This window comes from Armigeres subalbatus, chromosome 2, assembly GCF_024139115.2.
Source record: "Armigeres subalbatus isolate Guangzhou_Male chromosome 2, GZ_Asu_2, whole genome shotgun sequence".
Lineage (NCBI taxonomy): Eukaryota > Metazoa > Arthropoda > Insecta > Diptera > Culicidae > Armigeres > Armigeres subalbatus.
In genome coordinates, this window is record NC_085140.1 from 10511608 (window position 1) to 10535098 (window position 23491).

Below are 23491 nucleotides of genomic sequence, written 5' to 3' on the forward strand. Positions count from 1 at the left end.
ACTTAATGTACGAGAAAGGCAAAACGGTAGAGTTCAAATTATGTAGACAAAGCTATTCTATTATGAATTTAGACACTGATGTTTTTGCGTAGTTATTGGCCACACCCTCCAAACAACACAGCCAAAAATCTAATACTGTGCTCCATAAATCATAACTATCGCTCGTATCCGCGATACAATGTGAGCAATAATTCAGCAGCAGTTATCTCCACCCATTTGATACACATTCCTCATAGTAAATACGCAAGCACGGCAGCGCTTTGCATCCTTTTTACATATTGCTGCCCATTCCCTCCGTTTGACAGCACAAATCTTTTACGAATGTCCTTCGTTGCTGCGGGCGTATAATTTTATGCATCATTCGTGTGCCATCTTACTTGTGACTGATAAGAAAATTGTCTCCGTTTTATGGCGTATAGTTTTAATTTCGTCCGCTCATAAATTATTAACCGCCGTACTTTATGGAGGTGCGAAGGAAGAAAGTGCGTCACCGTATACCGATCGCCTGGTTACCGAAACTTCCATCCATCCCGCTCGAAGTAATACGACGGGAACGTTACTTATGCATCATCTTCCCGAGCTGCCGCGCCGCACGTGGCCATCATCTTCCGTTTGCGGTATCAGCAGAAACAAAGGAAATTAATGAGCTCCCTTTTACTACCGATAGTTTTACGAGGGCGACGACGACGGCGTCACGCTCTGGTCCCTCCGACCAGCAGGCCTCGATGATGCCGGAAAATATGACGACATTCAATTTGTCGGTATTGGCACTAAAATCATATCGCAACTGAACCTGCTTCCGCTATTACACATCTAGCGAGCGGGAGAAGAAAATTCCATTCGCACACCAAAATATGCTTTCGTTGTAATCCTGTCCGGAAAACTCAATATCCTGGCTCGAATATGTAGGTGAAGATGGTCATATAAGTCCTCCCTAGAGTTTGAATATGGAAGGAAAATAAACATTTGATATCGTTGTCTCAAAAGTCGGAAGATTGTTTCGCAATAGATTAAGAGGGGTATGCTTCTAATTTTCTTTAAATCATCCGATTTTTTTATTGCAGCATTTTTTGCCTAAAACGCAACAAGTGGTGCGTTTCAGATGACTATCCCATTCAGCTTTGACGAAAAAAAACTTCCCCTTCAGTCTGTTTTTCGGGATCATCCATATACTCCGCGTAGATAAACCAATCATGTCTACTCGAGAGTATACAGATAATCCATGTTTTTCCAAAGTTGTTTACGTGATTCTCAGAAATCCAGAGGCCTCCCCCAGTCGCCAATCGTCTCGAGACCACTATTTCTGTGATCCGCAAAATCCTCCGACTGTCCGCTGCCGATTTCCCGGACTCGGCCACAGAGAGCAATAAAGACAATTGCCCAGTAATGTGCAAATGCTTCATAGGTCGATCAAGTATCCTGTGCTTGTGCCTCTACACAAACCTGCCCATCCCATCCAACGTGTTCCACGGATGGACAGCCAGCGACAGCTGGATCCGTATTCCGAAGGAAAATGTCGTTAAACGACGCTAAAGTGACAATAAAAGGAAGTTTTTGCCTCGGAGTGGATTTGCGGAGAAGTTATTACGATTTGGTTGATGGGAAAAGAAAACGGAAACAGTAATGATGGTTGGGGAAGGAAGATGACACTTGATGTGTCGATTGAATGGAACCTTCACTCCCCGGTGGAGTTTGTTAAGTGTTATAGGATCATTGGTTGTAATAACATTTAAAGTCATCATGCGATGGAATTGCCCATTTTTTCAACCTAGTTTCGCAAAACGCCAGTATTTCTCGTATATATTATCACCGTCGGGTGCTATCTGTGGATTACCACGGCGAAGTTATTCGACATAACATCTTGCAACAAGAAAATTAAGCTCTTCGAGGACCATTGATAATCTGAGTTATGGACTGATTATGCAAATAAAATGTAGAATGAAAGTATTTGTTCAACGATGTTACGTCCCTTGGTACGCATCGCAAGGTCTATAAACGTTCGTTATCATTCACTTTGATTTGAAGGAGCTTTGAAATGAACTTTATTTCGGCTTTAAATTTTACGTCTCTGTCGTTTCCTTTATGCTAGTTTCTCTTTCAGACATATGCCATCCCTAGTAACAGTTACGTTTTTAAGACGCTCTTAGAGATAGAAATTTGCTTTTTAAGAATGCTAGTGCAGCGTTGTTTAAATTTACTGTGAACATCAATGCTCAACTTAATTTCACATTCAAGACATAGAACGGGGACATCTCGTACCAACCGCTCCGTTACTAAGTGAGGATTGATAAATCATTTAAGTTGAAGTTTTAAGTTTAATTCAAAATATTTGGTGCAAAATTCACATACCCAATGCAAGCTATGTCACAGTAAAGAATTACAAGTATTACTGTTAAACATAAGAAGTAAAAATTCTGAATTTCAGATGCACTTTCATTTGTTCTTTTCACGTCCTATAACTGGAACAATTTCACCTCGCAGTCTAGTCAAACCACTGAGCTACCACAGAAAGTATATTTTTACTTACATATTCATTTAGGTGTTTCAATATACTCCTTGTTTTCCGAAAAAAAAATTCTGGCCCTGGGATTTCTAAATGGTTGGTTTATTCCATCAAATATCTTAGAAACCAATTAATGTGGATTAGTTTTATGAACAAATTTTGAAAATAAAAGAAACTATATCAACGCTCTAAACAATTTAAATCATCCAACAACCAACTAACAAATGTTTTGTTCAAACTCACATCAATTCGGATAAAAATAGCAATCTGTTTAATTTATGCTGCTCCCAAAAAAGAAAAGTTGTTTCCTGTATCATCTTACTGAAGTGAATTTACTTCTTTCTCCTAGTACTCATGCTTAGTGCTGATAAAACCAAATCAAGAAAATATAAAACGGGTCCATTGTTTTTCATATCTCTATTTTTTAATAGATGAATATGAGATCAATGTGATAGAGATCCGGAACACTTGCTTTATATTAACCAATGGATTATGGTGCTTATGAGTTTTGAAGGGATTTTTCTGGATTTTTATGAAGTTCTGTAATTTTTGAATTTTTTTCGGTATCGCAGAATTTCTTCAGAATATAATCAATGGCCAAAGTAAATACCACGACAGCATGATGGAGGAGCACCTCTATTATGAATTATAATCCCTTTAGTCGGGTTTATTCTGGCAACCACATTGCTCATTTCCGCCTTCAAAAAAGAGGACTTAACCCTTAAAAGGCCGGGATGACCCTCACCTCGTTCAAAGTGCTCGTTCTCAGTAATGCGCTGACCGATTTTCATAACATCGGGCTTTTCTCAAAGGGGATTAGTAGGGATCCTATAGGAATCGCCCCGCTAGACCCTTCCCGCGTTTATAAGATTCTACAATGTCTGTGTACATCAAGTCACATTAGAGCCACTTTCCAGTTTCAGAAACACACAATGTTTCATTTCCGTTTAAGTGGCGTCGCAATATGCCACGCATCTGAAGTTTTGGGTGATTTGAAATTCAGTTTTTTTTTTATCAAAAACAAAACAGATAAGTTGCAGAATTAATAACACTCCGGTTCATTGCTGTTACGATAATGTTTCTGATATCACTTGTCATAAGACGAGTTTATACAATCCCATTTAATTCCACCACTTAATTGTACCTTGACAGATACGTATTTCGACCTCAACAGTAAGGTCGTCCTCAATGTCTCGTACTTGACTCGAGTCGACGAGCCACTGAGGACGACCTTACTGTTGAGGTCGAAATACGTATCTGTCAAGGTACAATTAAATGGTGGAATTAAATGGGATTGTACAAACTCGTCTTATGCCAAGTGAAGACATTCCACTAAAAAGCTCAAAATAATTTTCTTAACAAAATGGTTTCTGATATGTTGCAAAAGGCTTTGAGCCCAGCTGAGTGGTATTTTATTTTTGAAAGTCTCCTGCATGTCCCGTATAAAGTACAATGAAGTTACAAATGACTTTATTGTTTATGTAGTGCACTTGTAGCAGAATCTCTAAATACAATTGATGATTAAAGTGAAAGGTTGCAAATCTCAAGGTCCATGGTACGATTCCCGGTTGTTTTTTGTGTTATTATTTTCATTGTAGCCGTAAGATGTTGCAACTACCACTCCACCTCTTGCGTTTTTTGTGTCACAAAGGAGTTCCTAATAGGACGCGTTGTGCATAAATCAGACCTTTAGTAAGTCACACCACAGTTCTTGTTACTCACTGAGAAACAAGTGGTGTTGACGTACGCTACTAAAAATATTTTTAATTTAATATATTTCTCCAAAACAATTATTACAATTCAAGCTCTACCTGAAATAAGGGCGAATGTCGCAAGAGAGGATTCTCTTCGTCGACTTTCTCTGGTTTAAATGAAAGTGACAAGCAGCAGATTTCTTACTGGTTTACCTATTCAGAACGAATGAAAACAATGCAAACTTGCATTCTGAGGTAATAAACTGCAAAGAAATCCTCTGCTTGTCACTTTTATCTAAAAGAGGGGACGAAGAGAATTCTTTCCTGCGACATTCGCCGTTTCACCAGGTAGAGCTTGAATTGTCATAAATATTCGTGCATAGGGATCAAATAATGTTCTAGAGTCTGAATTTATCATTCAAAGACATTGTTTTTCCTACTGTTTCTTCAGTTAAATTACTGACAGAACTAAACTGGGGTAGAATGGGGCATGTTTTGTTTCTAAACGAATTCAATATTACCGCCAAAATTGTTTTGAAAAATAAACAAATGTTTCTCTAATTTAAAAAAAAAATGTGCACAAATTCCCAAAAGAATTCTTCGGAAGCTCCAATAGTCATTTCTCTGGAGGTTCCGTTTGAAATTTCTTCGGAAAACAACAAGAGTTCTATCGAGAATTTCGTTGGGAATTTTTGGGGAGATTCTTTTTTTTTCATTGGAGACACTTCCCGAACTTTTTTGAAATTCTTATAGAAAGTCTTTTAAGGTTATCTTTCAAGTATGCATTGAACAATTCCTCCAAAAGCCCTCAAGAAAAAACTTTCGGGAACCTCTTTCGGAATTCCCATCTGGAGTAATTAAAAAGAATCCTCAAGGAATTAGTTTAATGAATCATTCTTCCAAGGACTTTTTGAGCCAATCGCCCGAAAATGCCTTTGAAAATTCCTCTATATGTTCTTCCGGAAATCCTCCTGAAAATCGTTCGAAATATCTAGAAAGAAATTCTAGGAAGTCCTTTGGAATTCTCCTCAGTAAAAAAAAATTTCTTCTAAAAATATTGTCTCTTGGGTTTTATGTCCAAAACCACCCCCGTGGCTACGCTACTGCCCTATAAGCTTGCCAGTAAGTCTAGTCAAGTACGAGGCACTGAATACGTGTTCCAATTGACATTGAAATCTATTTGTATCTGTCAATATGTACAGTTGAGAGTAAAAAATAAATTTAACAGCGCGTACTTTTCTTGGCTTCATTAGAGAGGCTTGCAGCCCTGGGCTGGCTCACTTCTTAGTACGAATTTCTTTTTAGATAAGTTCAGTATTGTTAACCACTACTTAATTTTGCTACGTATATGAAAATGTTTAATTATCATACAAACATTGTACCGAAAAGCGAGCTCATTCTTCACAAATTCTTCCCTCTGGTTTTTTTATAGATAACAAATTGTATTTTTCGAGCCATTTTTATTCGTTTCGAACAAATTTGCAGGAATTGTTCGAATGAAAGATTTTTATGTAATCATCGCCGACGTTTCGGTGTTTGGTTCACACTTTCTTCAGGGCCTATTTATTTAGAGGAAATGTATAGGTTAGGTAATATAAATTGAAGTCTAACTACAGACTCACTTGACTAAAATCTTCGTTGTCGGAAATCGTTCATCTGACGGTAATGGTCGGTAAATGTTATATACACTAGTGTAACATGTACTATAAATACTACTATAAAGTATAAAAACAACGCAAAAGAATAAAATAACCCAAACAAATATGCAGGTACAATCCATTTGTTGAGAATACTATTGGGGACATTCCAATTCATCAAAAACATTCATGAGTTCAGGTCTTGAATTCGGGGAGGGACGTTTGACCAAAACCCATTCAGCCGAAAGCCATTTGGCCGAATGTCACTATGCCGAACAAACCGAAACCTCTCTGGCCGAAAGGGTCGTTTGGCCGAAAGGGTCGTTTGGCCGAAAAAGACATTTGGCCGAATAAGTCATTTGGCCAAATATGTCATTTGAAAAGTGAAAAATTTGGATTGTGAAGAGAGACGTCTCACTTATCACTCCTAATTTCTCACTTTTTACAGTTATCATTGAGTAATGAGAAGTGAATAATGAGACGTTTTACTACTCACATTTTACAGCGAGAAGTGAAAAATGAGGAGTGAGAAGAGAGTCGTCTCACTTCTCACTATTCATTTTTCTCTTTGCACTGTTAAAAGTGAGTAATGTGAAGCGGGTAGTGAGACGTCTCACTACTCACTTTGCGCTTCTCACATTATACAGCGAGAAGTGATAAATGAGGAGTGAGAAGTAAGACGTCTCACTTCTCACTATTCATTTTTCTCCTTTGTGAAAAGTGAGAATCGCGAAGTGGGTAGTGAAACGTCTCTCAACTCACTTCGCGATCATCATTTCTCACTTCTCACTGTGAAAAGTGAGAAGCGCGAAGTAGGTAGTGAGACGTCTCACTACTCACTTCGCGATCCTCACTTTTTACAGTGAGAAGAGAAAAAAGAAGAATGAGAAGTGAGACGTCTCACTTGAACCTTTCGGCCAAATTACCCTTTTAGCCAAATGACGCAATCTGCCAAGTGACCCTTTCGGCCGAATGACTTTCAGCCTAATGGTTTGTTCGGCCAAATGACATTCTGCCAAACGGCTTTTCTCCCTTGAATTCTGCCATACGGTAATACGCACATCAAAATACGTACATCAATACATCCTACGCAGTTCACAAATATCAAATGATTCATGTGAAAGTTTTTTGGCGTGGCCCATAGTGACATTCTAGAACTAGCGAAATATTCTTAAGTTCAGCTCCTAAGGCCTATGCAATAACGGCATCAAAAATGTCTTCGGCTTCAATCAAAGTTCTTCTTAACAGACTCTTAGATGTCTATCAAAATGTGTAAGATCTATTATCCTACATTTCAACGCATGCAAGGGCATCCAAAACGTTCTTGAATTCAGTTCATGAATTGTTATGAATTTGAGTTCTACTCTTATGAATGAGGGATGGTTATTTGGAGTAAGCTGAAATCAAATTTTAGTTTATTTCAAATTTACAATATTAAAAAAGTATAAAAGTAATATTCTTAGATAAAACGAAAACATAAAAAAAAATGGAAGAGAAAAAAATATGAAACATAAAAACATGAAAGAACAAAAAAAAAACAAATAAAAATATGAAAACAAAAAATAAACAAGAAACTGAGAAAAAAGGTGAGTCAAGTACGAGACACTAAAGACGACCACACAGTTGTGGTCGAAATACGTATCTGCAAAGATATCGAAAATTAATTGGTGGAATTAAATGGAGATAACTTAATTCGTCTTAGACGGTTGAATACATTCCACTAAAAGAGATTTTTCCAAGAAACTGATAGAAAGAGATGAAGGGGTGGTGGAACACCCTGCTGGCTGAATAACAATGATTTTTGGTTAATTCTGTTATAGAAAAACAAGATAAAAAAAATCCGGGAAATAAAAAGTTTGCTTCTATATAGCGTAACGAAAATAAAAATTGAGATACGTTATATCGAGGTGTGACTGTATTTCTATTCGCGTAGTCGTATAAAAAGCTGGCTCGATTTATTTTCAATAATCGTTTTTCGATCAATAAGAGCCACCAAACGAAAATCTGAGCCTTGCGAGAAAATTTTGCCTGAGTCCTGCTGTCGCTGAAAACGGCCACGGATAATTTTCACCCAAAATATCGCCACAGACGCCACCGATGGAAATACAAATAGACTTAGTTCGTAAGATAAATGAAAAATGGACCCGAAAACTAACAGCTCACCAAAAGATTGTCTGAAATTTTTATTACTTCGTAGAACTTTCTAATTCAAATTATGTTTGAAAATGCTACAAGACTTTTAAGGCCTTTTGCAGGGTTCCGAGAGCCTCTTTAAAATGATGATTTCGAGCCTCTTAAAAGGCTTTTGAGCATAAAGAAAGGACGCTTCTTAGCTTCTTGAAAGAAGGCTTTCAAGCCTCCTAAAAGAAGAATTCCGAGCCACTTGAGGAGAGACCTCCTTGCATTTTGCAATAATGCTTCCGAGCTACTGGGTAGTATCAAAAGAATGTTTTTAGCCTATTGAAAATTCACTTCTCAGACTTTGGCAAGGAGGCTTCCAACGAGCTTCTTGAAAGGAAGTTTCCAAGGCCCATGAAACTTACGAGCTTTTTAAAGGAGGCTTTCAAGCCTTTTTAAATTAGACTTCCGAGCCTTTTGAAATGAGGCTTCCGAGTTGCTTGACAGGAGGCTTCCGAACCTCTTAACAGGCGGCCTCCTAGCCTGTCAAAAGGCGGGTTCTGAGCGTCTTGAAGGGACACTTTTCAGCCTCTTGAAAGACGAATTCCGAGCCCCTTGAAAGGAATGTTTTGCTCTTTATAAGAGGAGGTTTCCGAGCGTCTTGAAAAGACGCATTTCAGCCTCTTGAATGATGCTTCTCAGCCTTTTAAAGAAGGCTCCCAAGCCTCCTGAAAAACGAATTCAGAGCCTCCTAAAGTAGGTCCCCGTCCTTAATGCCGCCTACAAAGTGATATCCCAGATCATCTTCCGTCGTCTGTCACCATTAGTGAACGAGTTCGTGGGAAGCTACCAGGTCCAGGTCTGTTCGTTGATTTCAAGGCGGCATACGACAGTATAGACCGCGTAGAGCTATGGAAAATTATGGACGAGAACAGCTTCCCTGGGAAGCTTACCAGACTGATCAAAGCAACGGTGGATGGTGTGCAAAACTGTGTGAAGATTTCGGGCGAACACTCCAGTTCGTTCGAATCGCGCCGGGACTAAGACAAGGTGATGGACTTTCGTGCCTGTTGATCAACATTGCGCTAGAAGGTGTCATGCGGAGAGCCGGGTGTAACAGCCGGGGTACGATTTTCAACAGATTCAGTCAATTTATTTGCTTCGCGGATGACATGGACATTGTCGGCCGAACATTTTCAAAGGTGGCAGAACTGTACACCCGCCTGAAACGTGAAGCAACAAAAGCTGGACTGGTGGTGAATGCGTCAAAGACAAAGTACATGCTTGTGGGCGGAACCGAGCGCGACAGGGCCCGCCTGGGAAGCAGTGTTACGATAGACGGGGATACCTTCGAGGTGGTCGAGGAATTCGTCTACCTCGGATCCTTGCTAACGGCTGACAACAACGTTAATCGTGAAATACGAAGGCGCATCATCTGTGGAAGTCGGGCTTACTACGGGCTCCAGAAAAAACTGCGGTCAAAAAAGATTCGCCACCGCACCAAATGTGTCATGTACAAGACGCTTATAAGACCGGTTGTCCTCTACGGACATGAAACATGGACAATGCTCGAGAAAGACTTGCAAGCACTCGGAGTATTCGAGAGATGGGTGCTTAGGACCATCTTTGGCGGTGTGCAAGAAGACGGTGTGTGGCGGCGAAGAATGAACCATGAGCTCGCCCAACTCTACGGCGAACCCAGCATCCAGAAGGTAGCTAAAGCCGGAAAGGTACGATGGGCAGGACATGTTGCAAGAATGCCGGACAGCAACCCTGCAAAGATGGTGTTCGCTTCCGATCCGGCAGGTACGAGACGGCGTGGAGCGCAGCGAGCGAGATGGGCAGACCAGGTGCAAAACGACTTGGCGAGCGTGGGGCGTATCCGAGGATGGAGAGATGTGGCCTCGAACTGTGCATTGTGGCGTCAAATTGTTGATTCAGTGTTATCTGTTTAGATGTTAACTAAATAAATGAAAATAAAGGGGGTCCCCGATCCTCTTGAGAGGAAGATTTCAATCCTCCTAAAAGTAGGCTTCTGAACATCTTGAAAGGGCACATTTCCGCCTCTTGAAAGGACGCTCCCAAGCCTCCTGAAACGAGCTCCCGAGCCTCTCGAAAGGAAGCTTCTGAGCTTTCTTGGCAGGAGGCTTCTGAACCTCTTGAAATGAGGCTTTCTATCAAGGAGGCTCCTGAGCATCTTGAAAGTACCCTTTTTAGCCTCTTAAAAGGATACTTCCAAGCCTCTTAAATGACGAATTCTGAACCTCTTGGAGGAAGGCTTCCGTTCCTCTTAAAAGGAGGTTTCTGAGCCTCTTAAAAGAAGGCTTCCGGGCCAATTAAAGGCAGGCTTCCGAGTCTCTTAAAAGGAGATTTCCGAGCTTCTTAAAAGGAGGCCTCTGAGCGTCTTAAAAGAATGCTTATCAGAAATTCGAAAGATGCTTCTGAGCCTCTAGAAAAAGGCTTGTGAGCCTCTTCAAGAAAAGCCCACACAGCTTCTTAAAAAGGGGTTTCGGAGCCATTAAAATGAACACGGTTAAAAGACTATTATTCTTCCATTTGCTCCCTCTAATCAATTTTTATGTATCACACAGATACGTATTTCGTTTCCTACTTGAAAACTTCGATAAAAAAACACTGAAGAAATTTTCAAGTAGAAAACGATATACGTATCTGTTTGATACATAAATATCAATTAGTGGAAGTAAATGGAAGAATAATAGTCTTTTAACCGTGAAAGATTTCCTCTAAGATGCTTGCAACTAATTAATCAATAAAATGAAGCTTCTAAGCCTTTTGAAAAGAGGCTCTTGGAAGGAGGCTTTGGAGTCCGATGGTTCCAACTACGAAGCCTGTATTTAACATTATATTTTAAAGTAATATAATTTACAGCGAATCCTCCAGCGGTTTTTTTTCTTCTCTTATGATCGTGGACATTCCTTCTTCTCCTTGTACAGGGCCAGCAGCGAAACGTTGACCACCTGTTCTACCATGAAGCGAACTCCGGGAATGTCACCGAAACGCCTACCCTTACAACCGAAACCGTCAACCAGGACCACATCGCTTTTCCTCACTGTAGTTCAGGCGTGCGGTAAGATGCGCTGTTGCGGTAAGATAATCGTGTTAGCCTCATGATATACGAATACAAAAATGATAACCTGGCTTAGAAACCTCGCAGGTAATAACTGTGGAAGTGCTTAGTGAACAATAAGCTGCGAGGGGTCTCTGTCACATTGTGGGGATGTAATGCCAATGAGAAGAAGAAGTTCAGGCGACCATCCCGGGGTACGAAGGCGGTTATTTTTCGGTTATTTTTGTTCGAGGTACCCCCTGGGGCCAACAAAGGTATCCCCAGGTTGAGGACCGCTGCTCTAAGGGATTGAAAAAAAATCACTAACGAAATATTTAAACAATTTCTTAGCGATATTCATAAGAAAAATCCAGCAAATCAGGAAATTTTCCCTTATAGATCCAGAATGATTGGCTTCGGACAATATGACAGACCTACCTTCGGAAATTGCGAGCCTAAAGTAAGTAAGTTTTCTGTGAAACAAAGGAGATTTTTTCATCGGAAATTGAAAGGAATTCGATTTGGAAATTCAAAAGAATCACCCTCTCAAATTCGAGACAAGACCGAAATTAAGCTAAATTCCCTCAGATATACTAAGAAAACAGAACCATTTCTTGTGGAAATTCAGAACAGAATAAGCACAAGATTGAATATTCTCTTAAATATCAGTATTTTCTTTCATGCATCAAATAATATATTTGAATCAAAGTTTAAGTCAAACCTAATTATTTCAATTTCGTCATAGTTTCATTTAATTTCCAAGATGAGTTATCAAAAAGGGATTTATTTGGTTCTAACTGAAGATTAAAGTACTGATTTCCGAGTTATTTTGTGAAATATCTTTTCCCAATAGCTAGAGTTCGCATATAATTCCAATGGACGGGGTAATCTCGCACTCGACTAAGTCTGTGCAACAATACAGCATGGCATTAAAGATAAGTGAAATGCACTCCTACGATTTCTATATACGCAAACGAAATCTATAGAAAATCCCGTATGAAAACACAACCCTCCCATTCTGTAAGCTCTCATTCAGTCACCTGCTCAGTAATGCGAAAACATCAAGGTGTAGATAATCGGGAAAACTCTCGCACGTAGCACATCCCAATCACTTTCCATCGGGCCATAATCATCCCGGCGGCGCTACTAGCGGAGCTTATTTCCAGTGAGTGCACACGCGATAGATTGATTTATTTCCCTAAAGAGAAAACACCCCCTCGGAGCCAGGTAGGTATCCTTAACTCGCGCTGATGGAGAAAAGAAATGAGATTTTTGCCCCCACATGCTTACACCTCGGAAGCAGTGCGGAATCCCGCTTACACCGAGGGCGAAGAATGATCCGCGTAGATGTTATTCGTGCCCATTCAGGTGTTTAATTCGTGATGTATATGAAAATGAGACACCATCATTATCATCACCGGCACCGTGCGTCGTCGTCGTCGTCGTCGTCGTCAGCATGAAGCTCGATGCTCATCAACGTGAACATCTGAACCAATTCCAGTGGAAGCAGTTTTCCGGGACGCTTCACCTGAGTGAGGTCGGAATTTGCGCCGAATGATGACAAGCTTTTTCCCGCTTGATCCCTGTTTGTCCTAGTTAAGGAGCATGATCCGCGAAAAATTGACAAGCGGCTGAATGGCTGGCTGAGTCCTCCCGTTGTCGGGGTTGGAAGCGTCACAAGCTCCCACCTGGAACTAGAAATTAAATCATGGGATGATATGCTGCATAAAATTACCAGCACAGGAGTTTGTTCTTCAAACACACATTAGGTTCAACAGGAAAACGAAAGTATCTCATCGTTGTAAAAATATGTTGTGATAACGAAATGACAATATCAAACATGTGATACACTCGTATCTGTCTATATGCGTATATAACCCATCAGCATCAGTGTTCAGCACTGATAGACCATGATTCGCGTCGTTCGGGTGGTTCAGCTTGAGCAGTATGTACGGAGTACATTCGTACGTAGATATATGCTTTCTTTTCTTAAGAAGCCACTGAAGAGAATGGAAAAAAATTGCTACTTCGTCACGTTCTCTTTGGCATTGGGGTTCGCTCGATGGCTGGAAAGCAATGCTAGTTTCAGTCGGTGCAAGACAGTCAGTGTACAGAGCTCAAGAATGAAGACAGGTGGAAGGAATTGACAGTAGATGGCTTTAAATCTGAGAAGTTGTGCTCATAGCTGTGCAGAAGGGTGGCCTATGACAGGCTTATTAAAATCTTTCGAGGATCGAGATGTTGATTATATGAAGCAAATAAAAAACGTGTGCTTTATTCAGACTGTTGCTAAGAATGTGGAATCAAGTCTCAGTTTATTTTCCCCCAATTGTCACAAATACTTCTATTAACAGCATTGTTTTGATATTGTAAGGATTGGCAGTAATGCTCATACAAACTTATTTGAAGCAATAATATAACAGTACCTACATTGCGGCTACTTGATAAAATGTAGAAGAAAGTTACACAAGATCATAATCTAGTATCTTGTAGGTGTATCCAGCATGTTTTCCACAATATTCAACATAACCTACCTACGATTCTTACTTTTTCCGCCGATTCTCGCAGATTCAAAGCTTAGGATATAAAAGTTTTGCTCCCTATAGAAAATCCCTTTCTTCCATGATAATCTTCCAATATCGTTGCGAGATCAAATTCACTAGGTGGTGGATTACCATGGTGTATCCATGGGAGTTTCGCTCAAACTCCTTCTGCTTTGTCAAAAATATCTCTATCGTTATCTGCATGTCACGCAACTACTTTCCAAATGATCGGTTTTCAATCAATTCTAAATAGTTTCCATCACTTACGGAAGTATCGCCTACACATTGACAACCTATACGTTATCCATAAGTTATAGGATCCGAAAGATAAATCTTCCAATGATTCACACATGACCTAGTTGACCCTCTTTCACATTTCATTCCAAGCCTTGAAGGAAGGGCGACGGCAGTTAATGGCAGAGTAACTGATAGAAACCATTTCCTGATCCTGTTCGACAGAACCAACTTGCACTACCAGTTACAGTATGCCGCAAGAATGAACATCGTCATTAACAGTTTCATATTACAACAGCATGCGAAGGGGACAAGTAACCAATTTCAGTGTAACAACATGAACCTGAGTATAAAATGGAAAGAGCAAGTCCAACATCAATTTGTCGATTTCAGTAACATTTTACGGATTATGTAACACCACTGCGGTGCGAGTTCTCCAAATTTATACAATTAAAACTTTCGAATCACTCGCCTTCATTCCTACCGTAAACACATCGTTTGAGTAAATTTCATTTTTATAAACATATGCTCAATGGATCCATTCGCCATTCTGAGGCGCGCTTAGGTAAGTACGCCATCTGACACTCTCTGTTATAGCCTGCGACAATCGTATTGAGTTTTCACTGACTTCCTACGCCGAAAATGCAAATAAGCGAGTATGTGTCTCAACATCTGTTTACTCACCCCAGCGACATCCACTTGGCGTAGAGTGAGCTCCGTTCCGGTGAAATTTTTATCCCGAATCCGGTCACCAGAAGATCCTCGCAAGTGACGGCCGACAGCGAATTGAGTGCGGCAGCAACAGTCCTGAAACGAACAGAAAATGACTGTCAGTCGAGATTCAATAGTAAAACTGAAGCACCCCCATCTGCAACCTACAGCGAAACGGTTCTCCCCCAACCAGTACGATGGTCGTAAAATTTCAAACAACATTAAACGACAGGTACAGCTCATTTGAATTTTAACACATTATCTTGTTACGGATTCGCTCTTCATCTTCACGGCATTCGCGAATGGGAGGGGGATGGTGTGAGAGTGTGCTCATAAGATTAACCAAAATGAGTACATTTTATCTCTTTGGGAAAGGTATGTTGGAGCAGTTGGAATGTGCCATCTCATTCTCAACCCCGCATATTAAACGGAACAGGTGGAAGATTGGGTAGACAATGGGTGAATTCCGCGAGAAGCACGAATGCAAACGTAGTTATCATAACAAACGCGTTCCAGGGGACACCCTTCCAGAGGCGTTGAATGGACAAGAGCAAGGTATGTCATGGCGCTCAATTTGAAACATTGTAACTATATAGAACAAATATTTATGTGAAGCGGTGCGTGAAAAGTTGTGTTATTTCTGAAAATATTTCGGGGTTTAGGAAACCGTCATAAATATATTCAATAAAATGCAATAGTGCCCCCGAGCAGTAAAGATCCAGGAATAGGAATAATCGAATTTTCAAAAAATCGTTGATGACCTAGTCTAGACCTACCCAAGAAGCTTCAATCCATAAGAACTCGCTTGTGAGTAGAATGATTTGGAAACCGTACCCTGATTTGAAGCATTTTCCTCCAAAATACAATGTTTGAGATAGTTTGAGATGATCGTTGGCAAACATATTGGAAATTAGAAATTAATATTTTCCACAAATTATGAGAAAAATATGTTGAAATGGTTTAACTCTGGTCTACACAACGTACGGCTCGCTGGCCGGATTCTGCCCTCAGCTCCATTTCTTGTGGACCGCGCGTTAAAAAAATAACTTTTACTTTTGACTGTGATTTAATGCTTTAAGGGTGGCTTTTTAGTCTTGACAAAATCAAAACACTGTTATTAAATCTTGTCCGACGTTTCAGTCCGTTTGGGACCTTCTTCAGGGACTTAATTCTTACAGGTTTCTTGGTTGAGGATTTTATCAAGACTGAAAAGCCATCTCTAAAGTAAGAAAAATAACTTGATGAACGGCCCGCCAACTTTTCTATATATCTGGCTCGAGAAGCTCTTTTTTACTATTTATTATTAAATACGAAAGTTGAAACGAAAGCGTAAGCTGCGAATTCATTTATTTGAATTTGAAACGACAAATTTTATTTTATATAATTTGAAGAGATTGCATTAAGCGACTCCAAGGCACATAAGGTTGATGTGGAACAATGTGTTTCCAATAAAGATTATCCAGAACAGTTTATATTCACTTAGAAAAAAGGACGGCCGGGTTTCTTAATTTGTTCAGAAAGTTTTGATGTATCCAGCTTTTTATCCTGTCCAGCTATAATTTTTGAATCACCCCTTTTGACATTAGCGTTGTCCACTATAAATTTTCCTAGCATAGATCAAAGTATGCTGTACTATGATGAAAAATGTTTGTTTACAATGAATCTTCAAAAGTTTTCATTATCGCTCAAAAGATCCAACCTTCAATCATCAAACTATTCCTCTCAATTCATTTTTTTTTCTATACCTTAAATTTTCTAATCATTTTAGGTTCGGTGGAAATGGTCTTTCAAGAAAGCTTCAATCCTACGCCTAATGTGGGACGGAATATGTGAGACACAACCGTACGGCGGAATTCAAATTTTATTCGTCCACATTCGAAGCATATGAAAAGAGCATGATGCTCCAGACATTCTGTATATCCCTCACAACGTTCTATACTTCAATGAACTCCGGGGCTCGAGAAATTTATTTGGGAATATGATTTTTGATGAAATAGGACAAAGTATTCGTAAAATTGGTGTGGTCCACTCGATATCTCGTGGTTTCTTCGTGGATATCTTCGTGGTGTCAATCAAAAAGCCAAAGACTCTCCCTTATATCAGATTCAGACTTTTAGAAATTATCAGCAGAGCATTACGGTGGAGCGCAATATTCACGAGTAGTTTACAGTCAATGATACATACATATATTTGAGGGACTGTTTGTATGGCTAAAGGCCTATAATATGTGACGTGATATGACTATCTTCATTGACGCACTGATTGAGTTGGAGAGTTGGAGTAATATAAAACCTCCATTCGTTGGCTTCCAAATAATGACAAATTCATCACAATCGTTGACAGCAAAGAACATAGTCCTTGCAGATTAAATTAAGGAACCGTAGAGCACAAAAGGCTTGGGTTCCTGCCGCACCAAAGTAAATCATTGCGAACATCAAATTCGTACAATTTTCCTTTCTCGTATCGCCAGACTCGCTAGAATGGAAAAAATATATAATAGTTGTAGACCCAAATTACGTTACCGTGATTTGTAAACATTCACCCATTAGTGAAAATTTATGACAGATAACAAAACAATCCAAAATCAAAGTCTACTGCGATGCTCCTACAAACTTCTGTACACAGCATCTGTCATGATTGAATCACCCCCTATTCAGTTTATGGCTAGAAAAGCTGGATTGAAGGAATTAAATCTGGATCCAAGCATTCTATGAAGTATGATATTTTAACCCATTATAATGCAGTGGCAACTATCTTGCCACCAACATGTTATATGTTTCTCTGTTTATTAACAAGAGCTCTACTTATTATTTCCCATGTAGTGGCTATATTTGCTACCTAGTAACACCCCAGATAAATTTGAACCATAAAAAAATTAATGTCAATTTGAGAACAGTTTTTTTTACGAACAGATCCGGAATCCGTAAGGTTCGAGTGAAAGAAGGATTTTCAGTTATAATTCGTTAAAAAAAACAAAGTCGAAAATATATTTTTTCCCAATGGTAATATTTATTTTGAACCTGCTGTGTTAGATTATGGCGCGATTAGCGTAAAAAATGCTTAGCCTTTCTTGTATATTTGCCTTTTGGATTTTTGACGAAATTGCGTTTTTTTTTTCAAGGGTCCTTGGGAACAAAAGTGCAATTTTTCTTTTACATAAAATGCGTTTTCCGACTAGGATAACTCATATTAACCCTTTATAAGGCAGACGAATCTAAACAATAAATTAACAAAAACAACAATAGGACACAATGTTGACATGGTATTAAACTCAAATGTATGTTTGTTATACATTAACCAGTTCAGAAACGTTGAAAAATTGGTGGCAATATAGTTGCCACTAAGCATATGCCGTATTTCGAAAAATTTCGTTTTAGGGCATTCGAAACGAAATTCCGCGGAATTCCGCGGAATTTTAGTATGGCGAAATCTGATTTACTGATTTCGTTTCGTATCGTTAAATTTCAAAAATTTCGACAGAAAAATCATTCTTTTAACGAAATTTAACGGAATTTCGCGGAATTTCGAAATTTATTTTTAATACATAATTCCAATTTTTACATCATAAAAAAAAATTCGGCTGCGCCGCACAATGAAGTCAATTTCACTCAATATTTTATACATATAAATTCTTTCATTAAATCTCACTACGTAATACAATTCTGTATCTTCAACAGAAACGCATTTAGCTTTCCGCTTGAAAATTTCTTCGATGTTTTGTTAAAAGTATTCAAGTATAAAACGTAATGCATATTTGTTAATGCAAATAATATAATAATAATATTGTTCAGTGAAGTAAAAATAATTTGTAATAATTTTGATTCCGTATATCATGGAAATCTATAATTTTCTCACATTTTCTAGATCCTTCAGACCCAGATTATTCAAATGCTTCAAAATCGTACCGATTTTCTGTCATTATCGTGCCGGTGCGGTGCGTTTTCCATAGGGCAGTTTGTTGTTAGTTTGGACGTGCTGCTGCTAATTAATATTTAGTTAATATAATAATTAATACTAATTAATTAATTAATAATTAATGAATAATAATTAACAATTAATTAATTAATACTAATTAATTAATAATAAACTTACTAATTAATACTAATTAATAGCTAGTTAATATTTAGCAATAATCGTAAATGTCTGCGTTCGAGTTGTTGGCATAAAATAAGTAATGGCCAAAGTACATGTAAGTAATGTACAAAAAGCGTATAAATAGTCCAGCCATTTTTTTTCTTGCACGTATTCTCAACCAACAAGTTGCATTCAAATGGAAATCCTGTCTTATCATTTCATATTGAAAATTAGCTGGACCGGACTATAGTCTCAAAAGATATGGCAAAAATACTATTTTTTCAATAATACACCAGAAAGCCGCAGGTGGATTATTCAGATTTTTTTTCTGAATAATATCTGACTACACCCGATCAGGAATACATAACAAAATTATAACTCAATTCTATCAATTGTTGTTATTTAAAACAACGTGTGTTATAATTAGATAATTCGATAAAAATGTGTCTTCGGTCAGTTTTATTGCATATCAAAATTATAACAATATTAGTTATGCATATTTTCACAAAATAATTGCCTACATTTATTTGTAGACATTGGAAATAAAATCGGTGGTAATCACCTTCAGTATAACTTGAACCCGCTCGATATTAATACATAGCTGGAACAAAGTTAATTGCCTACATTATGGATGGAAATCCGGCGTGGTAGCGTACAAGATTTCTATCCGTGATGTAAGCAATTACCTTGAAGGTAGATTTTTGTGCAGAAAAATTATATCAACGTTTGTTATAATGTTGATATAAAGATATCAACCTCTGTTTTAATTATGTTACGGCTAGAGGTATTTTTGATATAATTTTTGTTATTTTAACAACTAACCAGCAAAATTTATAACACATTTTGTTACAATATTTTTCTGAAATAAATAACACCCCTTGTTATAATTTTATTTTGCATTCTTGATCGGGCAGCACTGCAAGTAAAATAAACCATAGGTTTTTTAATTGCAGATTTAATTTTTTATGGTGATTCGATTATCCGGAGTGAAAATAAAATCGATACTCCGGATAATCGAGTCCAACCTGTATTTGGAAGATTCTTTATTTATTCCTTTATTTATTTAGTAGGCACTATAGATAGTAGAATCTATAGATGAGCGAAAGCATGGCTGAGTCGATTTTTTTGCCCGTGCACACGCGCATATGACGTCACAGCCCTTAACGTTTCCATTGAAATCGTGACGTCATGCTCGTTTGGAGACACGTTTGACAGTTCGTTTGGAGACAGAGGATTTATCTTCGCTCATCTATATATTCCACTATCTATAGTAGGCACTCTGTGTTCGACGACCGCTACTGTGCCGAGATCTACTGTGGTATTCTCGTCTCTTAGAATCCACAAAGGATCTATTTTTAGATGACCACCTATTGTTTATATCATCGTCCGTTCATTCGTCCATATTGTGAGTCCATGTAGAGATGCTTTGTTCCGTTTGCCATGTATCGAGTCCGTTAGGGGTATGCCTCCGAAAAGAGGGTCAGATTGTCAGTCGCCGTCAGGTTGGTTAGACGCGTTCTCCATTACACCGTACTATTGCTGCACTTCTGGTGATTGACGAGAGGTTGATGGGGGGCTGGGAATCGAACCCATGACCATCCGCTTATAAAGCAGACGTGTAACCGACTAAGCCACGGGACCCCTATTTGGAAGATTCTGTGCCAAATTAATTAGTTTACACTGGCGATCACCTTTTCAGAGCTACCAACTGAATAGTAACAAGGCAGTCTCGATTGAATTGTTGTATCATGTCCTAGCTTTCATTTTATTGCTAAAATCAGCAAATAACCACATTTTTAACGGAAATTTGATCTTTATTTTGCTGAGCTGCAGAAATAACGGCTTTACAGGTTCACCATGAAATACGGAACGCTTTCCGGGGCACCAGGAAATGCGAGGCAAGTAGACTGTGCCACAGTTCCACATAATTCGAGACGTTTGGCCACTGTTAGCCTACGTAATGCCTACATTAGAGTGATTCAAATTTTCACTTTTTCGCTCCCCTATGCTCAAACGATTGGTTTTGTCATTTTAATAGACCTCCTAAAGTTTTAGTTAATTTGGATGTAATTTGACTGTGCACGCGTCATCTGAAGATTATACGGAAATTGCTATGGAAAACGCCACTTACATGAAAGAATATTTCCTGAGGTGGCCCATAAACTATTTGAATATAATTTATATTTGAAATTTGTAGAATGCTTTTTAAGCTGAAAGTCAGTGGTTGTTTGTTTCGTTTATCTTCCACGGCTAACTTCATAAAAAAGTGATGAATGAAAAATGCCCCTCACCATAACAACGTAAAAAAATTACTATAAATTATTAAGTAATATTTCCAACAGACCTTAGCATTTTTTTTTAAAAAGTCCAGTTTTGTATTGCAATCAACAGCTTTCATACTGCTTAGAGGCTTTATTTAAGATGAAATGGAGGAGTAATTCTTTTCGAAATGGTGAACAGATCTAATCAATATGAAATTTGTTGGTAATTTGTTGGTAAGCTAAGAATATTTTCACGATGTTTATGGTGAGGGGCATACTTTTGAAAATGGTGAATAGATCCAAAATGATCTGTTACTTACCTATGTCGCATTTTCCTTATGGCATTTGGGTAACAATTATGTAGAATGAAATCAGTAGTGATTAAGTTTCATTTCAAATTTTCGATCATTATTCTACTTTCAATCTGGAGCAAAATAGAACGAACTCGTTTGTTTCCCCAACACATGTTTTTAAAATTTTCAATTAAATAAAATGATTATGTTGCTGCCAAGAAAGGCGCCGTAATTTCAAAGTGGGTTGATCCGTAGATAAAACGACGCATTCATAAACCAAAATATTTGAAACTCGTGATTCATTGGTGGTTCAAATCTGCAGAAAATATAACTGAGCGTTTTGCCAGTTTTAAGTTTTTGTGAGTTGACTGGTGTCTGAAACTAAACCCAGCAGCTAGGGCAAATAAATGTTTCAGATTCATATTCAAAATGTGCATTGCTGGTTTTGCTTAAAGCCCGTTACATTCTATAAAAAATATGCCCTACTGATGCCAGAAAGGTCAAGGGGGAGGGGTTAATAAAAAATAAATATAAAAATGAAAAAAAAAATCAAAACCCTCCTCGGATTTGTTAAAGAGTATTTTGAAAATCCTTATAATTTTCCGATTTTTTTTGTTGTCGCATCCAAATTTTATTTTAGAGAAAGAAATTCTAGGGAGGGCAAACTTTTTTATATATGTATTTGTATCGACCTTATTTGACTCTAAAAATATTAAACAAAATTATTTTCAACGCGGATTTTTTTTAACATTTTTTGTCTTATCTATATTACTATTTAATAAAAATTCCGTGGAAAAAAAAATTAAATTTCGTTTCGTTTCGAAAAATTTCGAATCAAATGGACCCGGATTTCGTTTCGTTTCGAAGTTTCGGAAGAAAATTTGAATTTCGTTTCGTTTCGTTCCGATCCAACAGTAGCATTTCTAATTTCGTTTCGTTTCGTCAGGAAAAATTGTGTTATCGCATACCCTTAGTTGCCACTGCCCGGCAAGCGGGAAAACAGGCAACAACAAAAATATAGAAAGATTTTTAAAAATTTGGTTTTACGTAGAACCAGTCAAATCAAGGTACTTTACACTTTTTGGTGAAGAGTCCTAGTCAGAAAACGCATTATAAGTGATTTTTTTTGCCTTTTTTCTCCCAAGGGGGACCCTTGGGAAAAAAACACAATTTCGTCAAAAATCCAAAAACCAAATATACAGAAAGGCAAAGCTTTTTCACGCTAATCACGTAATAATCTAACACAGGAGATTCAAAATAATTGATACCAACGGGAAAAAATATATCTTTGTCGTTTTTTTAACGAATTATAACTGAAAATCCTTCTTCCACTCGAAACTTACGATCTGTTCGTAAAAAAACTGTTCTCAAATTGACATTTCCATTTTTTTATGGCTCAAATTCATCTGGGGTGTTACTAGGAAGCGAATAAAGCCACTACATGTGAAATAATAAGTAGAGCTCTTGTTAATAAATAGAAGAACATATAATTTGTTGGTGGCAATATAGTTGCCACTGCCTTATAAAGGGTTAAAACTTGACCTTACTGTCAAGTGGAACCGCATGCAGAGCAAGACTCTAGCCAGGATGGTGGCTAACTACAAACATATATACATTAGAGTGGGGCGTCATGGTCATTTTTTCAAATCAATGGTTTTTTGAAGCCATTCTGGGTCCTGAACAACTGTGCAGAATATGGAACCGATTGGTTGCTTCCTCGCTTTCCGCATCGCGTTTGAAGTTTGTATGGAAATTAGTATGGGAGAACGTATATTTTTGCATTTCTACTACTACAGGTTTCAGTTCAGCGTAAACCAAGTGGCACATTGCGTTAAAGTATAACCCAAAGGATGCCGGAAAACTTTGCTGAAGAAGGCACGTTGCTGGAACGTCCACAAAAAAAATTTATAACGCTTCGAACATTGAGTGTTCAAACCATATGCAAAAAATCGTTCATTCTGCCAACACTGCCGTACTACGTAGACCAATAATTTAACTGAGTGTTATTTCAAAATAATTGATCTTATAGGGCTTTAGAGCTAATGGGAGCTATCCGGAATTATTTCACAAAGAAAAAAATCCGACAAGAAGGAAGATGGGTTTTGCCCTTCGATAACCATAGGTTGTCCGATAGTGCTGGCAGAAACATTGATTTCTTGCATATGGTTTAAACAATCAATTTTCGAAACGTAATAACATTTTTTGTAGACCTTCCAGCTACGTACCTTCTTCGGCAAAGTCTTTCGGCATCCTCCAGACTATATGCTAACGTATTGAGTCACGTGATTGATGATAAATTGAAGCCGCTAAGAGCAAAAATGTAAAAAAGTACGTTTTCCCATACTAATCTCCATGT

The 23491-nt window shown here is 38.2% G+C and overlaps 1 protein-coding gene across 1 annotated transcript in view; it reads right to left on the reverse strand.

Moving 5' to 3' along the window:
- The window catches only part of LOC134217692 (sodium-coupled monocarboxylate transporter 1), a 264070-nt gene that overhangs the window by 116629 nt on the left and 123950 nt on the right, over positions 1–23491 (reverse strand). The window contains exon 9 of the mRNA XM_062696502.1: positions 14481–14603. Within this exon, the coding sequence (XP_062552486.1) occupies positions 14481–14603 (123 nt within the window). The remainder of the gene's footprint in view (positions 1–14480; positions 14604–23491) is intronic.